The following is an 18,145-nucleotide window of genomic DNA, read 5'->3' on the forward strand; positions in this document are numbered from 1 at the left end:
GCCCTATTCGACAAATTCACCCCACCCAATTCAGTGTTATCTCGCGAACTCACTCTGTCCAATTTCACTGGCGTATCAGCCAGAGCCACGCAACCCATTTTATTTCGCAATCCCGTCCTACCTAACCTGGCTCTCCAAGCTGGCATTTCTGTCTCATGCCAAACGACAAAAAAATATTCTCAGCTACAACGCCGGGTGTACAATGTAAATCCAGATCCTACGGCTAATTTGGCGGTTAGGGCTCTGGGCAAAACAAGATTTTCCTGCGTTGCAAGAAAATTCTCACCTACTTTAAAAAAAAATAGTATGAATGATTGATAGATATAACAACTAAAGCGACGGGGTCAATCAATGAGTGAAATGCATAAAACTCAGGATTATTACGCCGATACTCGGTCCTCTTTCACTAGGCGCGATAGCGAGAAAGCCACTTTAAAATTATATGTCGAGCAGCCAAAAGTTGAACCATGGAGTGGTTTCACTTTCCCGATTGTGTCACTACGACAGCACGCTGAGAGTCGGGTGACGAAGCTAGAATGATGACGATGGAATCGACCACGAAGTTATCACAACAGTGTGACAACCAATGCATGACGTCGACGCAATGATAGCGATCGCATGACGACGATGGGATGACGTGTGTCGGATGAGGAAGATAAGAGTGACGATAAAAGAGCGACCACTACTACATCGCGATCATGGTAGGACAGCGAGTGTATGGCCACTGTGCGACGGCGTGACGACGATGACATGACGAGAGTCAGATGACATAGATGGAACTACGACGGTGTAACGGCTTAAATTGCATCACGACCGCGTGCACATACCTAGTTGGCGACGCTATAAGAGCAATTGAACACTCGGTCGGCGTAGTAAGCGCGATGACAACGACGTGACCAGAGTCAGATGACGGACATTAAAGCTGGAATGACGGACATTAAACTGCCACGACGGCATCAGGACGGTGATCACATGTACAGTGCCAATAGCTGCTGTTTTGGCGTACGAGGCTAGATAGACTGACAGATAGATAGATAGATAGATAGATAGATAGATAGATAGATAGATAGATAGATAGATAGATAGATAGATAGATAGAAATTCATAGATAGGCTCAAAGCACCTGAAGTAGGCAAATACTGCTAATCGGAATAATGAAACATGGTATACGGCAACCGCGCTTCATGGTAAGGATGATATACTGCTTCATGCCCTAGATACAAGCGGGAAATGGCACAATAAATACATGAAAATCCGTTGGCTCCCATGATTTGATCGATTTCCGCAGTCTTTGAAAAAATATATTTGCAGACGCGAATACGGTATATGTCGTTCGTAGCACACGTTTTTGCTCCTTGCTTTAGATCGGAGCATGTGGGCATTTGACAGGACAAACGCAAGTATCCTTTTACAAGCGCTTTCACAGCTGCTTGCCAATATATTTTCGCTCTGCAGCTGCAGACTTCGTTGCTCGCGGGACATGCAACACTCTTTCGCAAAGAATTTGTATATTTTTTCGTAATTCATTCTTGAGGTCTTATTATTTTTCATAGGTCAGCTGAGAACCGCATCTTATCTAGTTTTTCCTGTCATTGGCCTAACACTAGTTGTCAGACCGCTTAAATACTGCCGACGTGTCCAAAGCGGCGGTTGCACCACGTCTTCCCTTGTGCCACGTCCTGTCGATCAATTAAAGGGAGCCAAGCAACATAAACATTGACGAAGCAATAGAACAAGTAGAAACGCTTGAAAAAACAGTATTTTTATGTGAACGCACATACAGTGTTTCCGAAAATAGTGATGTCTAGAAGGTTATGAAACGAAACACATTTGTTGAACAATAGCTGCAATTGCTGAAGTCACTGCATGCAAGATTAGAAACGATGTACAATCGGGCTGTGCTACTCAGGGCATATTTCAGCGTCGCAGAGCGATGAACTGGCTGACGATCTTTGTGGTTCCTGCCATCTGTTTCCCCTACTTGTCTGGTACGTCATCACATTTCTCAGAAACGGTATTGTGGATGCAGTTTATCAGGCAGTGCTAATTATATTCACCTACAAGCTCGGGAAACGTACAATAGAACAAAACCTGTTTCAGTCCAGCGTTTTATAATTTAGAGATTTTATTATTTTGTGCACAAGCTCCAAATTTCATTCTACACATTCTAGGCAGTTCCTAGAGTAAGTATGTGAAGAACGCACCAGTGTTTAGTACTGTATTTTCCTGCTGATGAACCACGTGAGAAATAATTGTGATTTTACTGACCCTGGCATCCAACCGGAACTGAACCGAAATCCGATCTAAGAACGTTATTTTAGCTTGCACCAGAATGTGGAACATGAGCGCTATAATTTTGTTTCACTACGGGGCGAAATCGAAAGAAAGAAATAACGGTTTTCGATTGAGATTGGCCACCTTTTCGAGATAACTTTTCTAGGCAACGCCCACGCGTTGCCTGCACTTGCGGCTGAGCTATTCTACCTCGTTTGCTAATTAATACACAGCACCCTCCCGTGGTCGTGAATGCAGCAGTACCGTTAGTAGGGTATTCAGCGTATCTAGTAAGGGGGCACACTAGGTGTTTTGTTAACAGGAAAATATATGCATCCCATCCGAAGTGTGGACTCACCAGTGTGAGAAGCGTGTAAAGTACTTGAATCAGTGGAGATCATGTACTTGTTGCTTGTCCCCAGTATTATTCCGAACGGCAGACATTGATATCTACGTTAGCGTGAAATAAGAGGATGTTCAAAGACAAGCGATCTATCAAGGCTCTCATAAAATGTTTAGTACACAGGCCCAGATTCAAGGCATTCAACGGGCCCTCTGAACGTGAACATGTATACGTATACATTCGCATCATACTCTATGGATGAATCATTACTCCTCACCTCAGTGCCCTAATTTTTACCTTTTCCTTGAGCAGAGTAGCATGCCAGAGAAAACTCAGGTTAAGAAAATTCGTTTCCCTTTAACAATAGTGCTCGTTCCGGGTGCCAGTATCTGCTATTGTCCTGTCTTGAAACTGCGCTTACCAGTATTTTTTTATGAGAGAAAACTATGTTTCCTCAACGTATTTTCATATCCGTCCTCTCAACAAGGCATCGCTTCACAGAAATCACATCAATCTTTTGTAACGAAGAGAGGCCTCAAGAACACGTGCAATCTTTCAGTGCAGCACAGCAGCGGCACGGAGATTTTGTACAAAGTGAATGTCTGCTAGTTTTTTTCGCTCCGGAGTGGAACCGGATCTCAACCGTTTCCGGTAAACCGCAATGAAAACCTGGACAAAAAAATCTGTGTCATTCCATTCGCGGAAGGTGGATTATCAGCGAAGCTGTGAATGTGGTTATGTACCGTTGCTCCGGTGAATTGTTCGGTGAAAAACTTCTACATGCATTTGCAGTAAAGCTAACAATTATTTTAGCATCAACCAGTCACTATAGCGCGTGTATTAATCAGCTTAGGCTCCGTAAACTCTCGGCTTAGCAATAGCTAGTGCCCTAAATCAGCCGCAGATTTACTTGAATAAGAATTGTCATTCTGCAGTCAGCAATGTAGTATTTTCACATTCCCTTTTTTGGCGCATTGACTAAATTTATAAACATGAGATCAGCAGAAAATAGTGCATACAATTACCCCTCACCAAACCGGCCACCTACGACGTCAGCTCACTCAGGATACGGATAAAGAACTCGCTCAATATGTCTAGTAGGTTAACAATGCACAATGAGATTAAAGGTCTTGAATTTTTTTAAAATATTTCTAATATCGCAGCGCAGACTTCCGATGTGCCTGAACTTCATTTTACCAATCTTTTGTAAATAAAATGGATGCTTACACACAAAATTTATTCAATTCACTTATTTTTTTTACTTTTTCATTCAAAAACTAGGCTTAGAATATGAATGTATATGAATTTATCTACATACATCTCTGTATTTATATATGACTAGTCTTGCACGTAACTATGTCTGCCCGTCCTCCAAGGACCACAATGCGGTCTACAGTATGTACTAAATAAATACATAAATTGCAATGAAAATATTGATAGTGATGCCCAGTCCATGCTTTTCTTTATAATGCCATTTACTAAGATTATGATGACTCTGTTGGCTGAGTGTTCAACAAAGTGAATAGCGCTGACGAAATAATTTATAGTTAACTTTTTTGTTGTTAGGAATAGTGCTTGAACCACCTAATTATGATGCCTTTTCAGCTCATATTAAGGATATTCCAAAAAGGTGCAAGGAATTACCTGTAATTGGCACTTGTCATTCATTGAAAGCAACCTGGTTCCACGACCCTCGCATTCAGCGCTGTAAAATGCTCGAACCTGGTGTTTGTGCTAAAGGCCACAACCTGTTCTCCACGGAGAATGAATGCATAAAAGCGTGCATCCGTGAGTACGAGCTGTGCTGGGAATATTGCCTCTGTGACACTTTTGTTAGTTCGACACAGCATCTTCATGTGAAATACGTATTTCTAATAAAACAAGGCACTAATCTTACCAAGAGAGAAGAACGACTAATACAAATCGATTTATTATATAGGTAAAACAGATCTGAGCAACCTGTTTTTTCAACTCTCTGATATTTATTCTGCAGATATGCATGTTTTATCGGGCATATTTCACCTATGTTTATAAAAAGTACATATTTTCTTTCAAATGCAGCAAACATGAACCGCTAGATTTTTACCCTAGTTCCCGAAACTGACCGATTTCTCATATTCAGTGTCCCGATGCTTGATGTTTTTAATTAGGCGTCACACTCCAAATCTGCTAGTGTGCTGCTCCGCCTAGGTGCTACTAAGCTATGACGCCAAAAACGCAACTTACGTTTTCAAATGCTCGATGTTTATTTTTTTAGCCTAATTAGGTGTGTCAGAAAAACATTTTAGAGCTAAGAATACGCTTCTGCGTTGCCTTTTAAAAAGATATAGCAAAACTTGTCAGCCCACCTCATGTCTTTGAAACCGAGACAGTACCGGCTAGATATGCAGCCTACAAATGCTCGAGTTTTGTATTCTACTCTTCATTATAACGTTAATAATGTGTTCAAAGAAGTAAACAGGCTTGAAAAGTATTTATAGCATGTTTCCATCTGTTATAAACATAAATTCTCAGAAGGTGGATGCATGACGTTTAAGACGTGTTCATCACACTATACGGGCTTTTTTTGTGGTGAGTAAATAGGAAATTGCCTGACTTTGTTGTGTTTATACATTACAGTTTCAGGTTTCTCCACTGTTCGTTACATTATAACAATCCGCCTTCTCACAACTAGTATGCCTGGACGAAAATAATCGCTCCCGGCTTCTTACAGCTCACTACCTTGAAGCGGTGTTCGGGTACGATATCAATAACAAAATGTTATGCAGCATTGCGCCAAATGCGCGCAATATACATATGGCTAAGTGGTATTCTACTCTTTAATTTATAAATTATTACCCGTTTACTGCTGTCATCTGTTGACGCACAGATGTGGATGCAATCTTGTTATTGTGGCATAGTTAGGGCTTGTATGGCAAACTTGAAAATCGTTCAGTTCATTTTTTATATGCATCAGATATCTTCAAATCTTATTGGCTACATTTTTACTAAAGCAGAACCACGGACACCATGGTTCTGCCAATAAGCTCAAACAACTCTTCTAACTTGATCCACTCAAAGCAACGCTTCCTCATAGAAAAACAAGAAAAAAGAAGGAAGTCGCTGGTATTTAGACACTGTGACATGAAAATTCAAGATATGGACACTCGTATCCGCCCGCACAATGGGAGAATAAAGTTAGCCATTTCTACAAACAAGTAGCTGATATGATTCTGCCCTACTGACACAGGTCATTCTAACACATGTCATTGTAATGGACAATGTAATTGTTTTCTCAAGTAAGCAACTGTCAAATATATTTTAGCACTTTGTACAGCTATAGTTATTATCCCTCCTCTACCACTTCTAACATTACTTTCAAACGTCGTAGACTCTAAAGGTCAGAAGGCGCATTTGCCAGTTCTTATGCTATAGTTCATGCTACAGTACATATGCCAGGCCTTATGCTACAGCACAAGGATCAAAATGGTATTATATCGTTGGTTCTCGAGACCACACCAAAAAGACAAACCATACCATAAGTGTTCCGGCAGCTTCCAGCAGGATTGTGCCTTACCGCTAAAAAAGTCATTATAAAAACTCATTATAAATCATTATAAAACAGGCGGCCTTATGAAGCAGTGTAGCGCGTCAGTATATTTTTTCAAAGTATGAGTGACGCACCCTAAAGAAAAAGGAATTGCCCCTAGGCGATGATTCCCTGCCAAAGTGGACGCCTAAAATGTTAACAGCATTATCTCCAGCCACATTCACAAAGTTAATGGCATTCACATCATCAAGGACGCCGCGCAACTAGAAGCACGGACAAGTAAATACAATCCCTCATGTACGTTCAGTGTAGCACACTGATTATATATCATACAACCTATAGAAATTACCACTTCGAGGATTTCAATAACAAACAAAAAACATAGAAATACAGCCTAATCGCTAGAATGTAAAAAATATATTTTTTGCTGTTTTAGTTCTACTATGCTATATCATGTGTTCTGTAACGTCAATGTATACTTTTTCAGCTTTGAATCTAAAGAGCGCAAAAATGTGCCTCAAGCTCCCAGTTCACGGCCCATGCGGACCAGTAATTGTTGCTTACTACTTTGATCACCTCGAAAACCATTGCAAAGTGTTCAACCGTACGATCTGCGCCGATGGTGAGAACAATTTTGTGAGCGAACTGAAGTGCCAGGCGACGTGTCTCCGTGAGTACGTTTGGGATATAAAAAGGGTGTTGAAAAGAAAGTTGCTTTCTATTGCGACACTCAGTGGCTTTTTTTTAGGTACGACTAAAATCCAGACCTAACAAAGTGAGATATAGGTACTTGAATACTTAGCACCAGTATTATACAGATACTTTCATGGCATAATTTTACGCACGCAGATGGATGCCATCCCGCTAAACTGCCGCTAAACAAACATCTAGATTCGTGACCGGCAGATTGTTTAAACTTCCCGCGTTTCATGGCCTGCCGCCCATGTCATTTGATGTCTTGGCAAACATTAAATTTTATTTCACGCTCCGATGTTATTTAGCCATACCCAGTATTTTTTATTAAAGTGTTGCTAATCAAAGTGTGTGACCTATCAGGCCAATAAATATTTTGTGTTCTGTACATGCAAAAAAGCCTGATATGCTTGGTGGAAGTAAGAGCCTGAGAGTAAGAAATGTTTGTGTTCTATTTCATGTGTACACGAATGTTATTCAATATGGGTGCTGATAAGTGTCTTGTCCACTGGCTACGTAATTGAGCACATATAATATATAAAGTATACACCTCCGTATAGCTTAACTGAAAAGAGAACAGAGCTGAAAGTCGGAAGTGATTGTTGGCTAATAGTAACAGTGCTTGCGTGGTATCGCTCGCCTACGTCTTCCACTCACTGTTGTAATTAGTCGCGCTTCAATACCTATTCATAATCATCAGCGTATTTATGCCCACTGCAGGATGAACGCCTCTCCCTGTGATCTCCAATTACCCCGGTCTTCCGCTATCTGATTACAGTTTGCGCCTGCAAATTTCCTAACTTCATCACCCCACCTAGTTTTCTGCCGTCCTCGACTGCGCTTCCCTTCATTTGGTATCCATTCTGTGACTCTGATGGTCCACCGGTTATCTGTCCTACGCATTACATGCCCTGCTCAGCTCCATTTCTTCCGCTTAATGACAACTAGAATATCGGGTATCCCCATCTGTTCTCTGATCCACACCGCTCTCTTCCAGTCTCTTAACGTTAGGCCTAACATTTTTCGTTCCATCGCTCTTTGTGCGGTCCTTAACTTGTTCTCGAGCTTCTTTGTTAACCTCCAAGTTTCTGCCCCATATGTTAGGACCGGTATAATGCAATGGTTGTACACTTTTCTTTTCAACGACAGTGGTAAGCTCCCATTCAGGATTTGGCAATGCCTGCCGTATGCACTGCAACCCAATTTTATTCTGTAAATTTCTTTCTCATGATATGGGTTCCCTGTGAGTAATTGACCTAGATAAACGTACTCCATTACAGACTCTACAGGCTAACTGGCGATCCTCAATTCTTGTTCCCTTGCCAGGCTATTTAACATTACCTTTGTCTTCTGCATATTAATCTTCAACCCCACTCTTACACTTTCTCGGTTCAGGTCCTCAATCATTTGCTGTAATTAGGCCCCATTATTGCTGAATAGGACGATGTCATCTGCAAAGCGAAGGTTGCTGAGGTATTCGCCGTTGATCCTCACTCCTAAGCTTTCCCAGTCTAAGAGCTTGAATACTTCTTCTAAGCATGCAGTTACTGTTCGAAAAAAGTTTGAGGGAACTGAAGCGTCCTGGATGCGTTTGGACTATGCCTATATACTGCATACGTAGTGGCTTCTACAGCTGTGCTGCTATACGCAAATGGGTTGTACGGTGCATCACATTAACCAACAGAAGATGTTATTTGGGTGTGCCTCAGTGCTTTCGTCTACCCTGCAGCTTCCACGATAGTACCCCGCACTGTCTGCACCACCATGCGGTACCAAGCAGCACAAAAATATATTCACTACAAATTTATCTCACAGTAATGTGATCCCTTCCCGGGATGTTCAAGGCGGAAAAATGCGGAACATTGCAAAACAGGGCATGAAATTAAGAAAAACACAGACGTAAATCTTAAATAATCCGCCCCACTAGCAATGCAGCACTCGAGTAGCACTGAGAGATGCTATGGGCTCCCGGCGGTAACAGTTTCAAGGTACTTCTTAAGCGAAACTTTATAGACTCACAAGTTTCGGCAGTGGTGGTGGTGGTGTCACGCTGAAAAGTGGGCCGATCCTGATAATAGTGCGGAAAGGGTCCAAGCTCAATGGCTCATACCCTTGTCGTGTGGGCTGATCCTGGTGATAGTGCAGAAAGGTTCCAAGTTGAATGGCACATAGACCTGTAGTCTCGGGGACCTGTAACGCGCCCTTGAACTACCCTTGTCACACGTGGGACGAAAAGACACAATATCACCGGCCCTTCCCTGTTTGAAAAAAGGGCGGTAAGCGAAGCTTGTCGCCCGATTCTAATGGGAAAGGCTTCCGAAGCCCTGGCGAAACGTCAGCGAAGATACTCGGGCCCCGAGTTGCGGGAGCGCGATGTTCAGGCCAAACGTCAGCGAAGAGCCGCCTACCCTGAGTTTATAGGGCAAAAGCAGCGGAACGCCTCCGACAGTGTCGTCTTGCCACAAGATTCACTTACTCCCATTTTCTCGGCAGGCGAAGGGCTTTGAATTTTTTCTTGTACTCATAATTTACTGATTCCGGTCAACTTATTGCGATGTATACCAGACTGCTGTCATTGACTGCTTATTTGCCGCTGTAGAGCTTGTAGCGTCCTCTTCCGACAGCGTAGGAAGGCTTGCAGATTTAGTAAACATAACAAGGAGAAGATAATAAAGAGGCGGTTCGTGGTGTGCACACGACAACGACGTGGCTGGCAGTTAGGTTTTGGAGGTAGACGTCTTGTCCTGGTGTGCCGTTCCTACAGTGGTGACTCCGGACACAGACATAAGCTCACCTGACTGCACCAGCAGGCGACCTTCCAACCGCTTCCCTCAATAACCAGGCGGACGCGGCGATGGTTCAACGCCGCATGCAGCCGTTTTGCCGAAACACGGGTGTTCGCTCAGCTGGAGGAGAACTTCTATTTTCATCAGATTACTTCGACACCACACGGTACTCTCACTTCATTTCATCTCTGCCATCAGATGTGGCTCAGAAATTGGGCGATGTTAATGCGGAGCCGCTGGGTGAAACATCCGGTCAATGAGTGAATCAGACGGTACTAGAACGCACCTTGCCAACGAAGCAGTACCAGTACTCTCCGTGCCGAAGCCGTCGTTCTCAGCACAATGAATCTTCGCGTAATTCGAGTACATCTTCGATCTGCTTTTACGACAGGATGTTACAGCACAACACAAGAAAATTAATTTCGTCTTCCAATGGCCTGTAACCTTGCTCTTCAACCTCGCCGCCACTTCAGGGTTATGGAATTAATCTCCGGGACGAAGTTCCAAGTAGACATGGGAGAAGAAGAAAGCCTGCTACCACCTACCAACGTGATCGCCGGTCCAGATCCACAGAACGAACGCTACATGCCGCGAACTCTTCGGTGGTAGCCACGTGTGACCTGCATTCAATAAATATTCGGGTAGGTCGGCGTCGTACGTTTTGGTGGGTGTTCGTTTTGGTGGGTGTTGCCCCTCCCATCATTGAATGCGAGTTTCTGCCACACTACAACTTGGACATTACCATGCGACGTAATCACCTTACCGACATCAATAACACATTTGAAACGAGTCAGCTTCTATGTATGGCACTCTGTACTACCACTATAGAGGTGGGCCGATGACTAGCTATGTTGTCTACTGAAATGCGTGTTGAAAGAAACCTTCACAGCGACAACTATATTTATTCAAGTGCACAGTGCATTGGTGTCAGCGAATCGCTTTCTTTGGATCCTTCTCCCGTTTCTGTAGTTCCTATTTTGCGCGAAACCACAAAAACCAAACCCGCCGCGGTTGCCTAGTCGCTATGGTGTTGGGCAGCTAAGGACGAGGTCGCGGGATCGGATCCCGGCCACGGCGCCCGCATTTCATTGGGGGCAAAATGCGAAAACACCCATGCACAGGTGCACGTTAAAGAACCCCAGGTGGTCCAACTTCTTGCGGAGTCCCCCACTACGGCGTGCCTCATAATCATATCGTAGCTTTGGCACGTAAAAACCCATATTTTTTTTACTATGACTGTTGTATTTCTCTTTGTTCTTTTTTGTTCGTTTTTAGCGCAGTTCCGGGAATATATATAGTATTTACCGCTTATGTATGATACTTTCGCTATTTTTTTGTATAAGACTGCTAATTATTGCAATACATTTTTCTGTATTGGACCCATCACTAGCCGCTTTAGGCTATGGGACCAAATATCTTTGTACGCATTTTTTATATTATTGTGTAATAAAATTCCCCCTTTTGATTGATGATGTCAGAGCGTGTGTATGCCTTGAATAAGTTCAGATGGTAGTGCGCCTTAACGTGTTCGGTCTTGCTCTTCACCTTGTGTGTTTTGCTCAATTCGGAATTACGCATCCAAACCAAGTTCTGCGTTTTAATATACATGTTGCCCTACATTACATGGTTATAATAACGTGATAGCCAAATTTTCAAACTCACAACTGTGATTAGCACTGAATCTGATTCGAATTTTACACGTGTCGCAATATAAAATATTAGGCTATGCATGCACCTCGTGCGAAATTTTGAACAGAGTGTTTATCGAACATCTGTTCTTTCTTGCAATAGAACTTGGTCTTCATTCTTACATAGATGTCAATTCCTCAAGAGAGATCCTCAAGAACGCCACTATTCAATGTTGAAATGCAATGAGACTAATGATTCCTCTGCTGCTGCCACCTCTGCATGAATTTAATTGTTGTGCGGTATGTGATAGGACGGCCGCGCCTGGAAGAGTCAGTGTTCCGTGTTACAAAATGAAGATGCATTACATACCTTGGTTTAGTACATTGTAGGAAGGGCTGTATTGAGTGCATAGTCTCATTATGCTATTTCTGCATTCGAGGAATCAGTACAATACGTAATAAAAATTTTCAGAGCCCTTCCCCTGTCGAGAAAATGGCGGTAAGCAAAGCTTGTGGCAAGGCGACACTGTAGCAGGCATTCCGCTTCGTTTGACCTAAACTCAGGGTCTGCTGCTCTTCGCTGACGTTTCGCCTAGTTTTCGGAAGCCTTCACGCTAGAATCGGATGACATGCTTCGCTTACCCCCATTTCTCGACATAAGAGCTGGTGATTTTGTCTCGCCGGGTCCCACGTGGGACAAGGGTAGTTCAAGGGCGCGTTACAGGTCCCCGAGCCCACAGAGGTATATGCCACTCAGTTTGGACCCTTTCTGCACAAGAGAGAGAGAGAGAGAAGTGACTTTATTTGCACCCTTCAAATAGATGACGGGGTAGAGGCTTCAGCCTAAACCCACACTCATCCTCCCTAACCGTCGACCGGGATCCCTTGGGACGCGGCGGCGGTCAGGGCAAGACCGATGACTTGCCGTTGAGCATTTTCTTTTTGTTGAGTAGCAAGGACTCCCAGGATTCTCTGGATCTACCTGGCTCATCAAAGTTAGGACAGGTCCAAACCATGTTGACTAAGTCTGCTATACCATCACAATGCCTACACCGAGGGCTATACACCGAGGTATGCCATTTGCTCAACAGTTGTGCGTTCGGAAATACCCCCGTTTGCAGCTTCCTCTACATAACTTCCTCGCTTTTGGTAAGGTTCTTATCCGCTCTCGGGTAAGCCTTACGCCCCAGCTTATAATGGTTAAGAATTTCTTGAAAAGTGTTCTACTGACCGCTGACGAACTGAACACTTTTTGCTCAATCACCATGATCGGCCCACATGACAGGGGTATGTGCCATTGCACTTTGACCCTTTCTGCACTATCACCACGATCAGCCCGCTATTCAGCGTGACACAACCACCACCACCACCACCCCACCCCCACCACCGCTGCCGAAGCTTATGAGCCTATAAAGCTTGGCTTAAAAACACATCAACGTCACGCAGAAGGTCCGGTAAGTTGGAACGGTAGTTGTTGTTCGGGCTATGCAGTTCATTCTGTTGTCTTTCTCAGAAATGCAGGACCTAATAGAAACCATGCTCACTAAATAAATTATAAAAAATGTTCGATAAACTTGAAGGTAACATTTAGGTTTATTTCATTGGGGAGATCTACATTGCACAAAAGTCAGAGTTTCCTCCTAATTTGACCTTGTTCGTTTTATACACTTTTACAGACAAACACAAACCGTTGTGCAGCTTGCCACCAACACCTGGACATTGCTACGGCAGGAAATCCCACTGGCACTTTCTGGAGACAAGTAATACGTGTCGACTTTTTCCAAAAGATCAATGCGGTGCTAATCCCAATGCTTTTACATCGATGAAAAAATGCTTGGATAGATGCAGTTGTAAGTACCACGTTTTGTTTGTATTACCTACCATGAACAGCGTCGATGGCTTAGTGAGAATCGCTTGCTAATGCAGAACACAATCCTATGTGTTCACTTGCCCGCGGAGGCGGTGGTATTCCAGCAGGCCAAAGATGTAGCAAAGCGTTCTTTCTTGGTCTCACGTTGAGGCATCTGAAAAGATCACATGATTCTGAAACCGCCTGCCACCCGGTCTGGGTTTGCGTCCAAGAATTGAAATGGCCGCAATTCACTTAAAGCCTTACATTATGACGGCACCTATAGCCCGCTGGGCAGATCAAGCCCATTAAAGCCACCATTTAAGGTGTAAGAGGTCTATCCCGAAAGGTATTGCCGTAAATGAGCAAATAAATGGGAGTAGATGTATACGCGCCGCTCTCTCGCTCTGTCCACTAAAATGCACCAGGTTGACCTCTAGTACGAACGAGTACGCTGTATGAGAAGGAATAATTTTATTCAGTGCACGTTATATGCAGCACATTGTTAGTCTTAGTGGGAATGTAAATCGTCTAACAGACGCAACAGCGGATCAATATCAAATTGTTTGTAAAATTGTGCAAATAATGATGCAGATATCAATTATTATTTGCAAAAGGCATACGGAAAGAATATCCTAAAGGAAAGAACTGTCTTATTGTGGGAACAACGCTTTTCGAGAAGCCGTGAAGACCCGAAGGACGATGCAAGATCAAGGGGCACCTCTACCTCGGGAAAATAAGAACAGATCAGGTCGTGTGCGTTATCTTGATCACATCAACCGTCTAACGACTGTTAGAATTATATCAGGAGTACATAATATATATTATTAGAAAGTCAGCCGTCACAGCATTTGAACTGAAGATGCGGAAATGAAAAAAAAAAAACGTGAGCCATTCCACAATGTGATTGTGAATGACCAGCGAAGCTGTATAGGAAACAAAGCGAAGCTGTATAGGAAACAAAGCGAACCTGTATAGGAAACAAAGTGAAGCTGTGTAGGAAACAAAGTGAACCTGTATAGGAAACAAATTTTTTCCACCCAGTGCACGAACTTTAAGACCAACTTCGTACAAAACCTCAAGAACTTTCCTTTATATAACCTACGGATCAATGAGTCACCAACCAATGTGGCGTAAGTATGACCCCTATCAGACTGCTAAAAGCCAGCACTCAGAATGGCTTAGTTCAATTGGGCATCGCAGACACGTCAGGAAATACCCAGAAACACGTTTTATAATGCATTACAGGGCACGCGTGCAAGCACTGCACATAAGAAGCACAAAACGGCACAGCAGAAACGCTGACTCTTAATTTAATGTTATAACAGTTACTAAAAGACAGGGAAACAGAACGTACCTTCGCCCTGCCTAGGTACGTTCTGGCAGGGTACGTAGCCAGGCATGGTACGTACCCTGCCAGGGTACGTGGTTTCCTCTGCCTTCGAATCGAAGGCAGGTCAAACCGGTCACTCATCGACACGTGCGAGTGCTCGCAAAATATAACTGTTCAGGCGACGTACGCCATTCAGTTGTCCATCTAGCAGCGTTACAAGTCTCAATCCATTGCAGTTTTTTTTTTTTACAATTTCTGAGGGTATCTGCGCTCCATCGTTTCAAAAATGCTCGCGTGACACCTGTATCATGGTTTCATCGCGTACTGATGAACGATGAACGTCGGTCATATTTCGTGCACCGTGATGGTACGGCACCTGAACCACCACCACCGACATTCCGGATTCCGCGTTGCGCAACGTCATAATTTGCATACTTTCTGGCAACGGGCGGTTCCTTTATCTCATGAGTGGTTATTTCACGCGCTGCGTCGCTTCGCGTCGTCTCCGGGTACTGTTATAACCTCGTGTGAGCAGCTTAAATGCAATGCTTAATCTGGCTAAACTTTCACTGCATCCAATTTTGGTGAAACTGCAAATTTAAAGCGAAGCATAGTTTTTGAGATCCTCCTAGACTTTCCTTGTATCTGCTGCTGCGTGCCGCTGTTTTGTTGAATAGCTGATATCTGGTGGGATCTAATCTCAGTTCTCAAGCAAAGCAGTCTGATGCTCTAACCATAAGGTCTGAGTCGCACGTATCGTTCTTGAGAATCAACTATCTCTTTGAGATCATCCTCATGTGTGTCCCATTGCGCAGCAGGGCTGCGTGATGGCACATCCACGTGCGTCAGTTTCCTTTACATCAAAGCCGCAGGAATAAAATCGGCGAATTTACAGCATTTGATTAGCCGCTTCACCGAAGCGTCTCTTCACATAGATTCTAAGACGTTCCTTAGATCTTCATACTTTCTTAACTAATAATTTTTATTTTTGGGTAAGAGAGTTTTGAATCAAAGCTACAAATTACAATGGAGTTATGGGCTCTCTAAAAATTTAAACAACGCACTAAATACCTCACATGCTTCTTCTCTTCGCCATGTTTTTGTGCTTAGGGCCGGCTCTTCACTTGACCAACATCTCCTTCAATGGTCACAAGCGCTACCTTCAATGATATTTTCAATTAATCTTTTTTTCAATATATAACGCTTTCTCTACAAATTAGCAGTTTTTTGTCTACTAAGGTAGTCACACCAACTCTAAAAATAATTACAGATGCACCTGCGAAACATTCATTCAAGGGAAGTGAACAAGATTCGTACAGCGAATTACTTTGAAAGCGTAATTCTTTTCGTAACAGCTGCATAACCCAAATGTCAATATTGTGAAACGCAGTAAACAAAGGAAGTTAATGAACTCCTTAAGTGCACTTACTCGTGCGTAAGATAACGCATTTAATCAAATACACAACAGCCCACATCAGGCACTAATTTTGGCTGGCTGATAATGGACTTAATAAATGTGAGTCTGTTGCGCTCTAAGGAAATGACACCTGTACCAAGACAATGAGACTACATAACCTACATGGTTTCTAGCATCATTTGTGCTATCGATGTGTTCGTATAGAGAGACGCGGGAATTGTTGCAGTAGATTTCTAAGAGATGCTTTAGTGGAAGGAAGTATGTAGCACAATGCAAAAGTATTTTTAGGAAGTCTACCTTGCTATCATTTTGGTGATCCTTTTCTGTATATAATCAGTCAGCATAGGGTTATCAAATATAATGTTGAAAATCAATAACTTCGTGAATATTTAGTATGTTTTTTCCACAGATCGCAAGGCTGCTGTGGGCTCTACTCTTCATGCACAAATAAACCAGAATCCGCAGCTGGTGCGGAGCAAATCCGTGCGTTCCAGCTTCAGAAAGCTCATCAGTCGTTCGTAATCAATCTTCTCATAAAGAACACAGTTGTCTTTCGTATGCATGACTGTATGAGTGTTCATAAATAAATGCTATGTTTTGCAAGATCACATTAAAAGTCAGCTTCGGTAAGTTTACTCGTTCACTGTTTCAATTTTATTGTACCAATTTAATCTAATACGGGCGATTAAAAATCTACTCTCTTATTCAATACAAGCTTAAAACAACGCACGTGACGCTGTAAGTAGATAAAAAATTCGAAGCTTATAAATGGCTCACTGCAAGTGGCCCACTGCCTATGCGTCCGATTATTACGTGGCCTATTTTACGCGGTCCGCATTGAAACGGCCCCATTCGTTGCAAAGTAAGGCCGCTTTGAAAACGGCCCGTCAAACGCCCAATTTTCTGCCGTAATTTAAAAGCAAATCTATCCTGTCTATAAGGTGCTCAATTTAGACAGCTCAATGGGACCTTTTTATCGCGAAAGCTGTATATGGCTAGGCGAAACGAAAAACAGTTCATGCCATGTTTCGCTAAACGTCTCCATTGGCTGCGCCAGCAGTTACGTCGTTCGCTACGTCGCACCCAAGCGCGCGCGCCATTGGCAGCGCCGTTATAGTGACGTCGTTAGCGAACGCGTTCCCGCCATTGCCACTTGACGCTGCTCTGCCCGCAAAGCCTCCTCCTCGGCTCACTGTTGTTGCATGCGTTCGATGTCTCAAGTTAGCTCGGCGTCGTGGTTAGCAGCATCCGTCCACCATTGGCGCTTGCATTCCACTAGAAACACAAACATGTAACCAATAATTGAGAAATGCTTCAATACAGGGTCGGGATTAACACTGCTAAACACCGGGGCCGCACGTTTCAGCTTCGCTGGTTAACCATCTGTACGGAGTGCTTGGGCGGTGCTTCTTATCAAATAAAAAATGATTTATTATGGAGATATGTCTATTATGGAGAGGTGCCCCCACTCCCCAGAATAATTTTCAGTGCGGTTTCATACACGAAGCACATAACCACATTATGAGGAAATCGATAACACACAAACACTGGAAATCGAACCCGGCTACATCGCCTGACAACCTAACACTGTCACCACTAAACCTGATCAACTCGCTTGCACGCAGAACTCATATAGCTCTTTGTACACACATTCGTGCTTCTGGGGCTATCGTTTCTATGCGATTGTTCATCGTACGCGATCGTGTGGGGTAGACGTAGTTCGTGTAACTGTCGCCGATGCTGATGGCGTTGGCAGTAGTAATTATGTATTAACAGGAGTATCAACATACGACAACCGCTTTCGACAGGTGTCATGTGGGGCGGAAAGGGTAAAAGAGGCAAGTATACAGAGAGACCAAGGGCGCTGCTCAGAAATACAAACTGCTTAGCGAGGCGAATGTTATTCTTCAATGTTAGCTCTTTTTAATAGCGAAGCTGTTCAAGCTAGCCGCAAAAAGCATGGTGTTTCACAGAAAGCAAGCCGCACCGTAGCCATGGCAACCAGCGACGCCTTAGCTGCTAGAACACCTGGCGCAACCTACCGCCTGTGTACTGCGCATGCGCCGACAGCGACCAACGGTTACGTAAGCCGGTGCGCGGCGGCGCTCTATCAGATTCAGCCATGGGACGTATAAAGATAGTAGTACTCCCGAAGAAGAAGCGGCGATTCGAGAAGCGAGGCTTGCCGCTGTACGAGAGCGGCAACGACCGCGACGAGAAGATGCAGAATACGCGGCCAGGGAAAGGGGAAGGAAAGGGAGCGCCATCACATCGGCCAGCTTCTCTGTGTCTT

At 43.6% G+C, this 18,145-nt stretch overlaps 1 protein-coding gene across 2 annotated transcripts; it reads left to right on the forward strand.

Annotated features, from left to right (window-relative positions):
• The first annotated feature begins 1,863 nt into the window (after positions 1 to 1,863).
• On the forward strand, positions 1,864 to 16,471 carry LOC125946682 (kunitz-type serine protease inhibitor bitisilin-3-like). 2 transcript variants are annotated; one of them, XM_049670530.1, is made up of 5 exons: positions 1,864 to 1,988; positions 4,223 to 4,405; positions 6,634 to 6,816; positions 12,930 to 13,103; positions 16,262 to 16,471. In XM_049670530.1, the coding sequence occupies exons 1-5, from the start codon at positions 1,934 to 1,936 to the stop codon at positions 16,372 to 16,374; spliced, it is 708 nt and encodes a 235-aa protein (XP_049526487.1). In that variant the 5' UTR covers positions 1,864 to 1,933; the 3' UTR covers positions 16,375 to 16,471. The 2 variants fall into 2 exon arrangements, with proteins under 2 accessions (XP_049526487.1, XP_049526488.1); XM_049670531.1 differs by lacking the exon at positions 4,223 to 4,405.
• Positions 16,472 to 18,145: the final 1,674 nt, after the last annotated feature.

Source organism: Dermacentor silvarum, chromosome 7 (genome assembly GCF_013339745.2).
Source record: "Dermacentor silvarum isolate Dsil-2018 chromosome 7, BIME_Dsil_1.4, whole genome shotgun sequence".
Lineage (NCBI taxonomy): Eukaryota > Metazoa > Arthropoda > Arachnida > Ixodida > Ixodidae > Dermacentor > Dermacentor silvarum.

Coding starts and splice junctions, on each gene's coding strand:
- LOC125946682 (XM_049670530.1), top strand. CDS start 1,934: ATGAACTGGCTGACGATCTTTGTGGTTCCTGCCATCTGTTTCCCCTAC. Junction 4,406..6,633: donor ATGCATAAAAGCGTGCATCC/GTGAGTACGAGC, acceptor ATACTTTTTCAG/CTTTGAATCTAAAGAGCGCA. Junction 6,817..12,929: donor GTGCCAGGCGACGTGTCTCC/GTGAGTACGTTT, acceptor ACACTTTTACAG/ACAAACACAAACCGTTGTGC.